The sequence below is a fragment of the Dunckerocampus dactyliophorus genome, chromosome 7 (assembly GCF_027744805.1).
Source record: "Dunckerocampus dactyliophorus isolate RoL2022-P2 chromosome 7, RoL_Ddac_1.1, whole genome shotgun sequence".
In the NCBI taxonomy this organism is placed as follows: Eukaryota; Metazoa; Chordata; class Actinopteri; order Syngnathiformes; family Syngnathidae; genus Dunckerocampus; species Dunckerocampus dactyliophorus.
Window position 1 is genome coordinate 2,757,332 of NC_072825.1, and position 16,902 is coordinate 2,774,233.

The 16,902-nt window shown below is 38.8% G+C and overlaps 2 protein-coding genes across 3 annotated transcripts; one reads left to right on the top strand and one right to left on the bottom strand.

The window, feature by feature from the left end:
- The first annotated feature begins 734 nt into the window (after positions 1–734).
- Positions 735–9,644, top strand: LOC129185500 (amine sulfotransferase-like). Of its 2 annotated transcripts, none has more exons than XM_054782656.1 (7): positions 735–847; positions 2,469–2,612; positions 2,697–2,914; positions 3,617–3,743; positions 3,840–3,934; positions 5,902–6,082; positions 8,147–9,644. In XM_054782656.1, exons 2-7 carry the CDS (start codon positions 2,474–2,476, stop codon positions 8,269–8,271), a joined length of 885 nt encoding a protein of 294 aa, XP_054638631.1. In that variant the 5' UTR covers positions 735–847; positions 2,469–2,473; the 3' UTR covers positions 8,272–9,644. The 2 variants fall into 2 exon arrangements, with proteins under 2 accessions (XP_054638631.1, XP_054638633.1); XM_054782658.1 differs by having other exon boundaries at positions 740–847; positions 2,425–2,612.
- rwdd1 (RWD domain containing 1) lies at positions 7,668–16,410 on the bottom strand. Its single transcript, XM_054782659.1, has 7 exons — positions 16,137–16,410; positions 15,718–15,783; positions 14,064–14,194; positions 12,102–12,245; positions 11,391–11,523; positions 10,587–10,649; positions 7,668–9,793 (listed from the first exon to the last, which is right to left on the bottom strand). Exons 1-7 carry the CDS (start codon positions 16,207–16,209, stop codon positions 9,681–9,683), a joined length of 723 nt encoding a protein of 240 aa, XP_054638634.1. The 5' UTR covers positions 16,210–16,410; the 3' UTR covers positions 7,668–9,680.
- Between the last annotated feature and the right edge of the window lie 492 nt (positions 16,411–16,902).

A 16,902-nucleotide genomic window follows, 5' to 3' on the forward strand; every position in this document is an offset into this window, starting at 1 on the left:
GATGCAACACGGCCACTGACAAGACGGCAGAGCGGAGATCAAAAGAAGCATATAAATGTAAGTAATTTAGCGTAATTGTTGATTTTCATAGTAACGCGCCACTCATGCTTTATTAGATATTCAACTCCACGTAAATATTAGCCATGTTTTGAATTGTTGGTTATCCCCGAGCTTCACTGCAATCTGCTGAGGTCAAAAGTCATGAAAAAAGAGTTCAAATTATGAGATAAAAAGTAGAAATTATAAGATAAAAAGTCATAATTATTAGGTAAAAATTCAATTATGAGATAGGAAAGTTGTAATTATGAGATCAAATGTCAATTATGAGTTAATGCGTGATGATTGACGTATAAGGAACAGTTTGGTGTGATTGTCACGTGACTAAACCAGGATGTGGCTTCCCCAACCTGTCGGCGTGTCAGGTAAGCCAAAAGCCTCCAATTAACAACTGTAATGCTTTCATAGGCGATCAAAAATGGCAGTTGCTCTCTGGTAATGTGTGACTGTCAAGTGCACACTTCCGGTCTTCATAATAACAAATAATAAAAGCACTTCGCCTTACTTCCTTCCTAGCTTTTGTTGAGCTGAACAAGAGCCAGAGAAATGTAGTACAGTATACAGCAAACTAGTAAAATATCCCTACATCAGGCTTTTAGCCTAAAAAAATGACTTATTTGTCAAAATACCAACGAAGCCGTGCTTTATGGGTTAAAAGTGTCGGGGTTGATGTGCAGGCATCAGCGAGAAAGGAGGCGGGACCTGGCAGCGATTTTAAAGCGATGAAGACGGTCCATCAGACGTCAAACTACGAAAGCGTTCTGTGTCGGTCTCGGGAGCAGCAAGCAGAGTAAGTAGACACAAACACTCTCAACTTTCTTCAAAGTGTACCAGCCGCTCTTTGGGCAGGTCGTGTACTAACTGGACGCAAGCAGTGATACACTTTTAGCCGCGGACGTCACTTAGAATGACAGACAACAACATATTCAACTGCAATGTCCGATTTTCTTCCACGAGTACACAGAAATGCGGGGCAATCGTACACGAACAGTCATTGACATCAACTTATAATTTGGCTGGATGGTAAATGTAGCCTCGTCTTCTCATTTAAAAAAAATGCCGACTTGCTGAACAGAGGAACAATGACATGCTGCTTCCGTTTGGTGAAGTAGAAATAAGGCTTTTATTTTGAAGAGTTACACTCAGCAGGAAGTCACCATGCATCATTTACGAATTTTAACCAGAAGGTTTCTTGCTATTTGCTGACTGGACACTCTTGAATTGAATTGTTATGCCAAATCAACTCAAATATAAATAAGACATTCAGAAGACTCATTCATGATGTGATGATGTGTAGTATTCATACTGGCCACTAGGCGGCAGTCATGTTACTGTAATGTTGGGCCAGACGCACAACCACCAGACTTGAGCAACAGGCTTGAGTGATCTCACAACAGGCACAACAACCTCTAACACGGGCGACGGTTGCGGACGTAGCCCACGAACCCCCGACGTCACTTCCTGTCCCAGACAACACTCAATGCAACAACAGACGAGCAGTCTTATTTATGTCTTTTATGTCTTATTTTCTCTTATTATGTCTACTATATTGGCTAATGGGAGTGTAACGGTGACAAAAGGGGTGTTATTTCATGTCTTGAGGGCTCTAATAATGTTAAGAAACATATTTAGAAGGTTGTAAACAGGTTTTGTATGTCTTGTTATCTCTTATTATGTCTACTATATTGGGATGAGAGTAACGGTGACTGTTGGGGTGTTATTTCATGTCTAGAGGTCTCTAATAATGTTAAGAAACGTATTTAGAAGGTTGTAAACAGATTTTATATGTCTTATTTTTTATTATGTCTACTATATTGGGATGGGGGTTTAAGGTGACTGTAGGGGTGTTATTTCATGTCTAGAGGGCTCTAATAATGTTCAAAAGCATGTTTAGAAGGTTGTAAACAGGTTTTATATGTCTTATTATGTCTACTATATTGGGTAACGGGGGTGTAAAGGTGAGTATAGGGGTGTTATTTCATGTTTAGAGGGCTCTAATAATGTTAAAAACCGTATTTAGAAGGTTGTAAACAGGTGTTGTATGTCGTATATATCTTATTAGGTCTACTCTATTGGTAACGGGGGTGTAAAGGTGAGTATAGGGGTGTTATTTCATGTCTAGAGGGCTCTAATGATGTTATTTAGAAGGTGGTAAACAGGTTTTCTTTGATCTAACTACTAAAGTATTGACTTATGACAGCCGGGTGTGCAACCAAGTAGCGTCCATCAAGGGGGGGTTGCTGTCAGGTTCATGTGCTGTGTGTTGTACATCTGACCTGTACTATCATCACGTATTCATCAATGATGAGCAAAGCAAGCGTCCTTAGTACATTGTTACTTTTCTTCTGCTTGGTGACTGTTTTTAAGGTAGAGAAGACTGACGTGACTGATGTTGTTGTTTTCCCTGTGAGGCGGAATGGAGCAAACACCTGAGCTGGTGGCACACAGAGGCTTCAACTTAATCCGGGGAACTCATGACCCTCACGATGTGGACTGTATTAGCAAACTGGAGATGAGAGATTCGGACGTCTTTGTCGTCACGTATCCCAAATCAGGTAATCCTAACTTGATGGAGGAGCGCAGCAGAGGAGAATATAAAAAGTGATGTCAGCGCTAGAAGAGCATGTGTTGTGCGGCAGGGACAATATGGATGCAGCAGATCTTGCTGCTCCTGGAGGCCAAGGGAGATGTGGCTGCCGTCAGCGCAGCAAATAAGTCCTGCAATGGTGATGTCGTTTCCTGGATTGAGGTCATCGGCTCCAGAGAGGCGTTCATGACTGCACCGTCACCCAGGCTGAGGGTCTCCCACCTTCCTTACCACCTCATGCCCGTGGCCCTCACGCAGAAGAAGGGTAAGGTATGTTTTCTAGCTCCAGCTACATCCACGGAACCGCAAGAACATCGATAAAATCTCGGAGAGCACAGACCCCCACCAAGCGCCTTAGTTCCCCCCCCACATTGTGATTCACACCTTAAATATTAGTGCTACATTTATTTGATCTACATAGATTGCTAATGTTACCTGACATTAGCATGCTAACATCTAGCGTAATCATGGCGTTTCCATAAGTGTGTAGCTATGAAAATGGCTAAAAATGATACTATGCTAATGTTAGCATGCTAACACATAGCATAATAGTGCTAAATGTTTATATATGTGTCTAGCTATGAAAGTGGCTAAAACTTAGTGTTAATGTTAGCATGCCGGCACCTAGCATGATAGTGCTAAGTCTTTATATCAGTCTACCTATGAAAATGGCTAAAAATGCTACTACGCTAATGTTAACATCCTAGCAATGCGAACATGATAAATTTTAACATGCTAACACCTAGCATGATAGTGCTAAGTGTTTATACACAGTGTGTCTACCCATGAAAATAGCTAAAATACTAGAATGTTAATATTGACATGCTAAAGTTAGCGTGCTAAGACCTAGCATGATAGTGTTGATTTTTATATACAGGATGTGTCTACCCATGAAAATAGCTAAAAAAGCTTGGCGGGGAGGACAAAGAAGTTGAATGGACAAATGTGGCAAACGTGTTTGGACTATTTTAGGTGATCTACGTGGCGAGAAACCCCAAAGATGTCCTGGTTTCTTACTACTACTTCCATCAACTTGCAAACATGCTGGAAACACCAAGAAGCTTTGAAGACTTCTTTGAGAAGTTCCTCCGAGGAGATGGTGAGGTCGCTCGCCCGGACGTTGTGACGTTGTGACGTTGTGACGTTGTGACGGTCTCGGCCGTGGTGTGTGACGTTTGGCCCTTCCTGCTTTCAGTGTTCGGCTCCAGCTGGTTCCAGCACCTGAAGACTTGGTATTCCCACAAGGACGACGTCAACATGCTCTTCATCACCTATGAAGAAATGATTCAAGTAGGACCTCGGGCGGCATCTTAGGCCGGGGGCGTCCAAACCTTCTTTCAGGGGGGGGGGCTTAGTGAAACGTGAAAGCATGCGTGATGACTTTTCCCCAAACGCATTTTTCAAAAACGATAACTTTAAGAATCTGACTTTTTTCTCTTCTTCTTTATACGCCATTCTCATCCAGTCACTGCTGTTTCTTCCCTTCCTGCTCCTGCTGGTTTGTTTTTAATATTTCCAACTATTTCAACTTCCTTTTTGGACATTTTCTTCTTTTAATGATGACTTTATTTCCATATTTTGACATTATTCTCTTGATATTATGACTTTTCCCCCAACCTCATTTTCCTAAAATTACAAATGTATTCTTTATGTCTTATAAAATTACAAATGTAAAAAATAACATATTTTTTTGTGAATATTTCATCTCTATGCTGCTAAAATAACATTATTTTTCCTTATAATATTACAAGTTAGGTTGTTAGGATACATTTTTTTTTAATTCTATTATTTTTCTTTACAATATTGTATTGTATTCTCATAAAATTATAACTTTTTTAATATTTTGATTTCAGTCTGATAAAATTATGACTTTTTTCTTTTCATGTTTAGATTTTTGTCGCATAAAATTATAATTTTTTTCTTTCAACATTTAGATTTTAGTCGTATAAAACTATAATTTTTTTTTCTTTTAATATTTGGATTTTATTCTCATAAAATGATGACTTTTTGTCTTTTAATATTTAGATTTTAGTCTCAACAAATTAGGATATTTTTCTTTTAATATTTAGATTTTAATTGCATAAAACTATGATTTTTTTTCTTTCAATCTTTAGATTTTTGTCGCATAAAATTGTGATGTTTTTCCTTTCAGTATTTTGATTTGAGTCTCATAAAATTATGAATTTTTGTCTTTTATTATTTAGATTTTAGTCTCATAAAATTATATATTTTTTCTTTTAACATTTCGTTCTGAGTCGTATAAAACTATTAATTTTTTTTCTGTCAATATTTTGATTTTAGTCTCATAAAATTATGACCTTTTTCTTTTAATATTTTGATTTAATCATCATTAAATTATGACTTTTTGTCTTTTAATATTTAGATTTTAGTCGCATAAAATTAGGATATTTTTCATTTAATTTAATATTAATATTTAGAGTTTAGTCTCATACAATTAGGATATTTTTCATTTTATTTAATATTAATATTTAGCCTTTAGTCTCATAAAATTAGGATATTTTTCTTTTAATATTTAGATTTTATTCGCATAAAACTATGATTTTTTTTTTCTTTCAATATTTTGATTTTAGTCGCATTCAATACAAAAAGGGGGGGATGTTTGCCCCCACGCTTTGGAACTCCCGTCCACCTGCGCTACGATCGACTACAGAGCTGTCAGCTTTTCAGAACTCGTTTATTCAGACTGGCCGATGACACGTGAAGATGACGTGTACTCTGGTTGGGATTCTGCGCCTGCATTTGATCTTATTCCACTTTACCCTGTTCTCATTTGCTATAACCTGTTTCTCCTCCTGTCAAGCACCTTGGGCACCCTTGGGATGTTGAAAGGTGCTACACAAATAAACCTTGATTTCATTTGATTTCATTTGATTAAATTAGGGTTTTTTCCCTTTCAATATTTTCATTTCATTCTCATAAAATTCCAATTTTTGTCTTTTAATATTTAGATTTTAGTCTCATAAAATTAGAATATTTTTCTTTTAATATTTAAATTTTAGTCGTATAAAACTATAATTTTTTTTCTTTTAATATTCAGATTTTAGTCTAAAAAAATGATGACTTTTTTTCCTTTTCATATTTAGACTTCATTGTCATAAAACTACTGTTGATTTTGCGGTTGTGCGTCTTGAAATGCTATTTTTCGAATGTGCTGCGGACGCCCCTGCCGTTAGACGATGTCTTGCGGGACGTTTGGGAAGGAACCCTAAAGGACTGCCTGCTGTGTTGCTGTTCAGGACCTGAACGCGGCGGTGAGGAGCATTTCCACCTTCCTCGGCAAGGAGCTGACGGAGGAGCAGCTGGCCAGCGTGGTGAAGTACAGCACCTTCGGCAACATGAGGAAGATTCCTCAGGCCAACTACGAGCAGGTGTCGGATGACATGTTCAACCACCCCGTGGGGAAGTTCATGAGGAAAGGTGAGCCGCTCTCTTCTTCTTCTTGGACGTTTGGACGCGTTTGTTGTCGCCACGGTTACCGCTACGCAGCACTCCTGCATGAAAGACATCAGGGGTGTCTGAAAGTGCGGCACGGGGGCCTTTTTTTGTTATATTCTTAAAATAATATCATTTGTAAAATATCATTTAACAAGAAAACTAAAACTAGACAACAAATAAGGAAATACTTCCTAAGTAAGTCAAAATATTAAGAGAAAAAAAGTTGTGATCCGACAAGAAAAAGTGTGAATTTTTCTGTCGTAATATTATGAGGGAAAAATAGCATCGTTTTACTAGCATGGAGTTGAAATATTCAAGAAAAAAGACGTTATTTTTCATGGTTTTTTGTACGGTTTTTGTAAAGTTGGAATTTTTGGAAAATTGGGTTGCGAGAAAATGTTAGAAGAATAAACGTCCAAGTATTCCGGGAATAAAGTCATCGTTACAAGAACAAAGTTGAAACAGTTTCAACAGCAAAACTAAACAAAAAAACTGCTTTTATTTTCCAAGAATAAAGTAAAAATGAGAGAAAAAAAGTTACAATCTACCAAGAAAATGTCAAACATTTTTGTCGTAATATGAGGGAAAATAATATCAGTACTGAGCTGAAAAATTAAAGAGAAAAGATGTTGAAAATATATACATTTTTTTTTATTTAAAAAAATATATATATATATATATATTACGTTTTTTTAAGTTATTACAATGGATAAAGTTGTCATTTTTGGAAATTTAGGTTGCGGCAAAAATGCTGATGTTCCAAGAATAAATGTCCAAGTATTCCAGGAATAAAGACATCATGACAAGAAGAAAGTTGAAACTGTTGCAAAATTTAAAGAAAAGAGCAAAAAAAAAAACAAAAAACAAAGCTGCTTTTATTTTCCGAGAATAAAGTCAAAATATTGACACAAAAAAAGGTTGCAATCTCACAAGAAAACGTCTGAATTTCTTTGTCGTAATATTATGATGAAAAATAATATCAGTACTGAGTTGAAATATAAAAAAAAAGATGGTTTTCGATTTAAAAAATTATACGTTTTTTAAAGCTATTAAAACAGAAAGTTGTCATTTTTGGAAAATTAGGTTGCGGGAAAAATGCTGATGTTAGAAGAATAAATGTCAAAGTATTCCAGGAATAAAGTCATCATGACAAGAAGAACATTTCCAAGAAGAAAGGTGAAATTGTTGGAAAATGTAAAAGGAAAAAACTGCAAAAATGGAAAAAAAACAGCAGGAGGTTTACTAGAATAAAGTCAAAAATATGAAGAGAAAAAAGTTGTGAACGAAGAAGCAGTCGTAATTTTTGTTGAATATTATGAGAAGAAATGTTGTCATTTTAGGAGCACTAAGCTGAAATAAAAAAAAAAAGTTGTGGTATGACAAAACAAAACAAAACAATGAATAAAGTTGTAGTTTTTGAAAAATTAGGTCACTGGAAAAAAAAGAGCTAATATTACAAGATTGGTGTGAAACTATGATGGGAATAAAGTCAAAATATTACGAAGAAATTCATTTACAAAGATTCTTTCAGAAGAAAGTTGAAATTGTTGGAAAATTGAAAGAAAAAACAGCGGAAATGGAAACATTTTACTAGAATGAATCTTAAAAATAACATCATTTTAGTAGCACAAAGCTGAAATATTCAAGAAAAAATACGTTTTATTGTTTTTTTTACAAGTCGTAATATGAGAAAGAAACAAAACCATGAGTAAAGTTGTCATTTTTGGCCATAAAAAGTCATAATATTACCAGAATAAAGTACAAGAAAGTTGAACTATTTTGGAAAATGCAAGAAAAAAAAAACGGCAAAAAATGAGAAGAAAGAGCGCCAAGAGTGAAGTTGATAGTAACAATCTGAGGTGAAATAGAAATATAAACTGTATACCAGTTGGGTTGCTTTACTAGATAGCAACGTTTCACTGTGTTGGATGTGTACATGTATACAGTAGATCCATAGCTGCATAGATTCCATGTTGTTCTCCTGTGTAGATGTGTAGATCCATAGCTGCATAGATTCCATGTTGTTCTCGTGTGTGCGAACTGAAGGAACCATCGGTGACTGGAAGAACCACTTCACTGTGGCTCAGAACGACATCTTTGAGCGGGTCTTCCAGAGCGAGATGAAGGACTTCCCCGTGTCTTTCACGTGGGACAAGACAGACGTGGCGTGACCAGCCGTCCGTCTGCCGCAGGCTTTCCCGCCCTTCCGCCTTTTTTCTTGCCTCTTCTGCCATGAAAAGCGTCTGAGGCCGTTCTTCCTGTTGTATTACTGATTCTTCATACAAATGTAAAAAAAACAATATTTACACTTTAAACATGAATGACTATTTCCGTTTAGCCTGAAGCGTTTGAGTGTGTGTAGTCGTGTTTGGGAAATGGACGTACAGTAATCCCTCCTTCACGGCAGTGAATTGATTCCACACCCAACCCTGATAAATGAATGTCAAGTATGCCAAGTATGAATGGAGTATTTTCATCGGCACAGCATAGAAACCCTGCTTACCACCTTCTAAATACGCTTTTTAACATTATCAGAGCCCTCTAGACATGAAATAACACCCCTACAGTCATGTTGACACTCCCGTTAACCAATATAGTAGACATACAGTAATGAGAAACTAAAACTTACAAGACATAGAAAACCTCTTTACCACCTTCTAAATGTGGTGTTTAACATGATTAGAACCCTGTAGACCTGAACTAACACCCCTATAGTCACCTTTACACTCCTATTACCCAATATAGTAGACATACTGTAAGAGAAAATATGAGCTATAAAACCTGTTTGCCACCTTCTAAATGTGATGAACAGAATTAAGAGCCCTCCAGACGTGGAATAACACCCCGCAGCCACCTTTACGCTCCTATGACCCAATATAGCAGACATAAGAGAAAATAAGACATAGAAAACCTGCTTACAATCTTCTAAATACAGGTTTTAACGTCATTAGAGCCCTCTAGACATGAAATAACACCCCTATAGTCACCTTTACACTCGTATGAGCCAATACAGTTGACATAAGAGAAAATAAGACATGAATGTGGTGTGTGTCAGTGTCCATGTGAGCAAAACTGGGATAGTATATTGTTTATTATTTCTGTGATTTTTTTTTTTGCTATTTTGATCCACTGAGTAACATGTCAAACCAGAGCAGGCCATTTCTGCCATGAAAAGGCGTGTGAATGCCGAAGAGGCGAAGCGCAACTGGAACGCTGCACAGAAAATGTGGGATTTCTGTAAAAGCGTGAATGTTTTGGGATGTGGAAAAATGTTAGTATGAGCGTCTTCAGGTTGGAACGGCCGGAGAAATGCACAACTTGTACATTTTTTTTTTTCCACTGCTCTTCTTGTCACGGACAATGTGAACTCACTGGGGCTGTCGGGTGATTAAAAACGTTTAATCTAATCAACTGGTTTGTCACTGAAGGATGTGCACGTGCACAGCCAGCATTGCCAGCAAATGGAACATGGATTCAACATCATGTGTGCTTATATTCCAACAGATGCTCGTGTCTTCAAAATAAAAATAAAAAATGGCGTCTGGTTCGTATTCCACGCGTTTCGTCAGTCCTCTCAGCTTTAGTCCTCATCACTGCCCATCTCTAAAGGGTCAAAGTCAGGGTCGTCATCCTCCAGATCCAAGTCGTCGATGTCCTGAAACAAGGATTCATCCACCTCCACGTTGTTTCCAGCTGAAAGAGCACGAGGAGGACACACGTGGCGTTCACAGACCAGAATTCAGCATCCTCTATGTGACCATATTCATGGCATGCAAACAGTAACAGGTCATCTCATGATTGACTGCTTCAGTCGCAGGAAAACACTGCCCTCTAGCGCCTCGGTAGAGCACTGTCACTGCCAAGCTTTTCAAGCTTGGACTAAAAAGCAGCGCCATCGTTATTTTCCCTGCTAACTCTTGACATTTATAAAGGAGTCGTTACATTACTTTTTGGGGAGGGGGTAAAGCAGCTAGTAAGTATAAACTATTTACTTCTTTTTTCCCCTCATAACTTTACAAGTTTATTCTTGTAAATTTATGACTTTATTATCATAAATTTACAACTTTATTCTCGTAAATATATGACTTTACTCTAGAAATTTTCTGACTTTATTCTTGTAAATATACAACTTTTTTCTCGTAAATTTGTGATTTTTTCCCTAATACTTTAAAACTTTAATCTTGTAAATTTGCGACTTATTTGAGAAATGTACAACTTTTATCATAAATTGATATTTTTGTCAGAACTTTTCAATTTTATTTTTTCCCAAAAAGTCATAAAAAAAGTTGTAAATTGACGAGAATAAAGTAATACATTTACAAAAATAAAGTTGCACATTTAATAAATCGTAAATTGATGAGAATGAAATCATAAATGTAGGATGTATTCCTGCCTTTCATCACGTCCTCATAGATCTGGCTGAACTACAGGTACTCCACATTGAAACAATACGAATGAGGTCGGCGTGTCGTCTTTAGCATCTTACCGTCTTCCAGAAATTGGATGTCTGATGTGTCCAGGTTGTGGTCTCTCTCAAACAGCTGTTTGCCTGCGTCAGACATGTGGTGGTTAATCCAAGACAAGCGGCTGATCATGCGTGCACATACTGGATGTTTTTTACAAAAATATCAAGAGTCTAAAGCTATTTTACAAGAATAAACACTTAACATTATGGGGAAAAATAACAAGAATTTTGGCATCAAGTTGAAATATTAAAGAAAATAAACTTTTTTTAAAGTCTTAAGACGAGAAACAAAGTAACAAAGAGTTGTCATTTTTTTTAAATTAGGCAGGGAAAAAAAGGTAAAATACTACAACAATAAAGTCTAACTATTATGGAAATAAAGTCATCATTACAAGAGGAAAATTTACAGAAAGAAAGTTGAAATAGTTGGAAAATTGGAAACAAAAAAACAGCAGAAATGGAAAAAAAACAGCTGTACTTTCAGAAGAATAAAAACAAAATATTAAGTCAAAATTGTGTGTGTGTGGGGGGGGGAGGGTTGATGCTAATAATATGCGTTTTTTTCTTGAAATACATAAAACATGTAAACATGTTAGCACATCTACAAAATATCAAAGTAGCAAAGTTGCAAGCTTTCATTTTTCACTATGTGGCCCTCGCAGGACAAACGTTTGGACACGCCTGCTGTAAATGCTTCAATTAGTGAAGAAGTGCAAATGAATGAATGAATTCCAAGACTGCAGTACAGGTTGCGTGTAAAGTGTGGGAAGGACACCGCCAGCCGTGCAGGAAACACTCGCTGTGGGTCGAAAACCGAAGGTTTACCAGTGAGTTTTGCTTTGCCCGATTGCTCCTCCTCTTTCTGTTTTTTCCTCTGCAACTCGGCCATGTCCAGGTCAAAGGCAGCTTTCCATGCCAGGAAGTTCTCAATGGTTACCACCGTGCCCTGGAACGCCACCTAGAGACAGCCCCGGAGACGTTAACCACATGTTGGCGTCTCAAGCACAGCTTATAGAAACTATATGGAACACATACACTGGTACCTCGGTTAACATCCGCCCCGGTTAGCACATTTTTTGGTTAACAACCAAAATTTCTGCTACAATGTTGCCACGGCCCGCCTGGTTAGCGTCTAACATGGCGCGCATGACAAACTGTTGTGCTTGTGCTTGGTTTGTTTACGCAGCCATCTTGGATCACGCGCCCAAGACAAAACCTCTTGATGCTGATGCTGATGTAACCCGCGTCACAACATTCAGTCAGCTGATGTGAAGTCCTTTCCTGATTCATTGATTGATGATGAAATCCCAGCAGGTGCAAGCGATGCTGTGGCTGGCGGCCAACGATGGCTCACGCGGCACGCAGGAACCACATTTACTGCCTTTATTGTTTGAATTCCGGATAAACTCAGCGGTAAGACGCATGCATACTAGTTAGAGTCCGTTTTGGTTTGAGTCGGGCCTTCTGGAACGGAACAATGACGCTAACTAAGGCACCACTCTACAATATATACTGTGTAAAACGCTGCCATCATACCTTCTCTGCTTCCTCTGCCTCCCGCTCTTTCCGCATTTTCTCCTCTTCTCTTCTGTTCTTTATCAGGTCCACGATTTCATTGAGTTTCTCCTGCACAGCTGTCACCAGGGTGAAAATCATCACCATTCCCAGGTTTTCTTCCGCCTGCAGAAAAACACCCGCCGTGGTGACACTAGTCATCAGATAAAGGCACTAGCGTGATTACACCAGCAAAAAAAGCATAGATGGGCTGCACAATCAGTCGAGACATTTTCATGAGTAAAGTAATGCCTCCTTTATGGCGCTTAATTGGCTCCAGACCTGACTGTGATAAGTGAATTTCCACTAAGTAGGATTCCTCACTATACTTGTCACTTGTCACTGTAACTGATAAATCCATTAATCGAACGATTAAAAAAAACAAAAAACAGGTCGATAACTGCGTCGCCTATGCGTGTGTGTTTCATCTGCTCGTCTCTCTGCCACACAGGCTGGATCACAAGAGGGTTCACTCTGTGCACACTGCTTCTGTAGTGGAATGAACGGAGAGAGTGAACCCTCCTGTCCTCTCATTCAGCCTCTTTGAGGAGGCGGAGCTACGAGTGAGCAGGATACAGAGTGCTAGAAGTTAGCTTCGTGAGGCAGTGTATGCTAACATGAATGAAGCGATGGTTTCTGAGGCGAATGCCACAGCCGACAGCCCCAGTGTGGGAATATTTGGGCTTTAAACACAACGAACAAGGTGAGCGCATGAACACCCACGACCGACATGGGCAGTTTTCTCAACTGGGAAAAAAAAAACAAAACTACCAATGGAGGTCCCTCGGGCAGCGGAACCTTCGTCCCAGACAGTCAACGCTTACTGAGTCGTTTGGTCGGCAAATATAAACAAAACAATGCAAAAAAAAAAAAAAAAAATGCAAGCATTCAGTACGGTTATACGGCACACAGGCAACATCTAATGTGACTAATGTGGCTAATGTGGCATGGAAAACCAAACAGCATGACTTTTTCATTCATATATTTTGGAACACCGTGATACAGCGTAGCCGCAAGGTTCTGTACTACATCGTCGTCCCTTGCTACGTTGCGGTTCGCACACTGAGCCCTCACTCTATCGCGGTTTTTCACAAATTCATTAATAAACGATGGCTGTTTCATGGTTGAATACAGCCAATTATTAGTCAAAAAAATCTTTTAAGCACATTGTACCGATTCTTGACCTAAATTAAGCACTTTCAAGCATAAAAATGGCTCAATGAACTAAAAAAAAAAAAAAAATACAAATACATGGCAGAAGCAGCGTCTTAATTGTGAATGTAGTATTCTACATTGGCCACTAGGTGTCAGTAATTGTTTGGTGAGACAAGCATCAGACGTGATCGCCAGAACAGGCATTTATCGCAGGTTTTAATTATCTCACTACAGACACAATAATAATAATAATAATAATAATAATAATAATAATAACAACAACAACAACACGGGCTACTGTTGGGACATAACCCACGACAAGCTAGAACTCAACTCTGAACCGCCGACGTCGTTCCTGTCCTCCACACATCTGTCCGCCCACCATTTTGCATTCAGCTGTGTTGTCTTTGACTAATATTTAAATTTGTTTGATGATCTGAAACGTTTAAGTGTGACAAACATGCAAAAAATAAGAACTCAGGAAGGGGGCAAACACTGTTTCACACCACGGTATGTCTTATTTTCTCTTATTATGTCTACTATATTGGGTAATAGGAGTGTAAAGGTGACTCTAGGGGTGCTATTTCATGTCTAGGGGGCGCTAATAATGTTAAAACTCATATTTAGAAGATCATAAACAGGTTTTCCATGTTACAACTACGAAAATATTCCATTTATTAATATTGAATCCTACATTGCTGAAATTCACTTATCACGGTCGGGTCTGGAACCCATTAACTGCCGTGAACACGGGATGACTGTACACGTGAAAGACACGCACGTACAGACCTGTTGCTGTAGCAAAGTGAGGATACCCTCCACATCGCTGTTCTCCAGGTTCTCTTGGGAGTGGACCTCCCACAGCGGGGGCTCATCAGGGTATTTCTCCACGTAGGTGAACTTCAAAGTGGCTTCCACAGCTGCGAGGTAACACAGTCAGCTGAGAATCACGCCACCAGCCTCTTATCTGGGCTTGTACATGAGCCTAAATACACGCCGGAGCCATCACAGCTTGCACAGGTGGTCCTCGGGCTATGATGGAGTTCCCGTTCCTAGACAAGTTTTTGTGTAAGTGGTAACTTGTACCTGAATGATACACACTGTACACACAACACATGAAGGACATAAAATACACTCATAAAAAGGATGAAGTACAAGAATGAAATGAAGGAGCATGAGAAAGAACTTGCAGGCTTTACTAGCTTCTTCTAATATTGTCGCAGGCTAGTTTTCCCCACAGATCTCCTTGTAACAGCGCACCGAATCCATGACCCCTCTAGCATTCAATCATCTTTATCCTTGACTCTTTCACTGCAAAAGACGTCTTTTGCTTTTTTTCCACAGGAGCTACAGATCCAAGTCTTATTCACCTTGTGTGTGAATTTCGGACTTGGAGGCAATGTATTTATGTCCCAGTAGGGGGCAACAGTTCTTTTCCTCCAACCGGCAGCGACAGGTTGTCAATGAAGAAGACGGATCGCGGGTCGAGAGAGGAAAATGGCGAATCACGTGCAGAAATCGAGCGGAGACAAAAAATACAGGCGGCTAACACTGTCACAGAGCTCGTCTGGCGGTGGATCTGCCTTTAGCAGTGACGCGATCGCGAAAGATAGAGGCGACGTGGGTGATGTAGGTGACGCAGACACAAATGCAGTTGACAGTGGCAGCCGAAGCAACAAGCTAGCGTTGCTGAGCCATGCGTCGCGACACCTGAGCCTGACACCGGAAGCAGAGTCGGTCAGTTCAGAACCCAACTCTGATTCTTCTGACGAGGATTCATCCCCAGATTCAGCAGACCCCACCGTCACTCTGCTTCAATTTGCTTCTCTGCAGAAAAAGCTTGTTTTCTTGTTTTTTGGTCAAAATCAGGTGTTTTTGCTGAAAGTAACCCATGTTCTACGGCCAATATGTAGAGACCCAAAAAGTCTAGAAACAAACTTTTTTTTTCCGGATGAAAGAACAGAGTCTAAGGTTTCTTTAGATAGTTTCACTGTTTATGTAGTCCTAAAACTCAAAATTCTGTGGGTCTTGAAAGTTCAGCAAAAATGCCCCAAAACAGCTCTTTGCTCAGAACATGGCCGGCAGTCAATGAGCTAAAGATGAGCGGCCAAGATTAGTGAGCGAGCTTTTTATGATGTTCATTTCCACTTCCATGGTGATGGCTTTCCTTTTTTTTGGCCACATGGAAAACATAATGAAGTGTAAAAAGTGAATAAGCCATGTTATTCTTCCTCTGTGTGGCTGAGCAGGCACACACTGTATTCTTCCCCTGTGTTTTCAAACCAAAATTAAGCTTTTATTTAATTTACAGGCCACGTTCGTCGCCACTAAACGGGAAGCTGTAAACCGAGGACCACCTGCACACTGTTGCCACTAACAAAAAAGATGTACTGTACGAGATCTGCTGTGCTGCGCTCCAAGCAACACGAGACAACATACTCACTTTCCCCGTTCTCCCCAGCATCAGATGTTACCGTGATCGTGAAGCTGATGGGATCCTCTGAAAACACTGCAATCACATACAAATAAAATGTAAGGAATTCATACAAAAAAATAAGAAAAAACTAATGTCAAAGCGAGAGGTACAAGTATAGAGACATATGAACATTAGGCGCCACTGACTGAAGCAAAGTGCAGCATTTATGAGCTGTAGTCAACATTTCAGTAAGTCTGGTGCCTGTCAAATACTGCTACAAGTTGAGTGCGGGTGACAATAACAACAGCTGCTGTCAGGGCAAACATTTTTTACATTTCTGTGGACAAAATGAACAGGAAGCATCACAAGCTGAGTTACGTTGTTTTGCTGCAGCTAGCCGAGTGTTAGCATGCGTTCACTCGTCATTTCTATTCACAAATTCACACCTGTAAAAGAGTCCGGGTAAATTGACTCGATGGCTTCTAATTCATTTCTTTGCTCTTCGGCGTAGTCTGTCATGTTTGTGTAGTTGGGAGCTACTTGGGAGAAGGAAAAGTCATCACCGACTTCCAGCTAGCACACTTCAATGCGTGTCTCGATCGATGATATCTGTGCTCTTGTCGTTTTGTCTGACACTTGTCATTTTTAATGTATGATCTATGTATCATTGTAACTGTATGTATAATTTATTGGAAATCTATAATCTATAATTCTGTCGTTTGCGTCATGGCAACATAATCATTTTTCTGTAATCTACTATTTCTGCAGACAAACGTTGTTTCCCCTCACTAACTTCATGACACACTGCACTGTATTGAACCATTAACGAGCGTCAATGCTGCGTCATCATCAAGCGACAATCAGTTGTATGGTTTTTTTTAATTAAAAAAACAAAAATAAACGAATATGGCAACATTATCAAATACAATTCATCTGCTTCAATACGTGAAAAGCCAAATGAGGAAATTAAAATATACATAATTAACAAACGAAATACAGTACTGTATTTCGAAACACAATACTGTACTGTAAAATACAGTACTGTATTTCGTTTGTTATACAATAGACAAAATTAAATTATAAACTAGGAGTTTTCTAAAGAATTCAAACTGCTTTTGGCTTTGGCGTTATTTTTAAAAATCGACTTTTGTGAATAAAACAATTGCTCTCAACCATTATTACATTTGAGACATTTTCAAGTTTCTTTTCTTT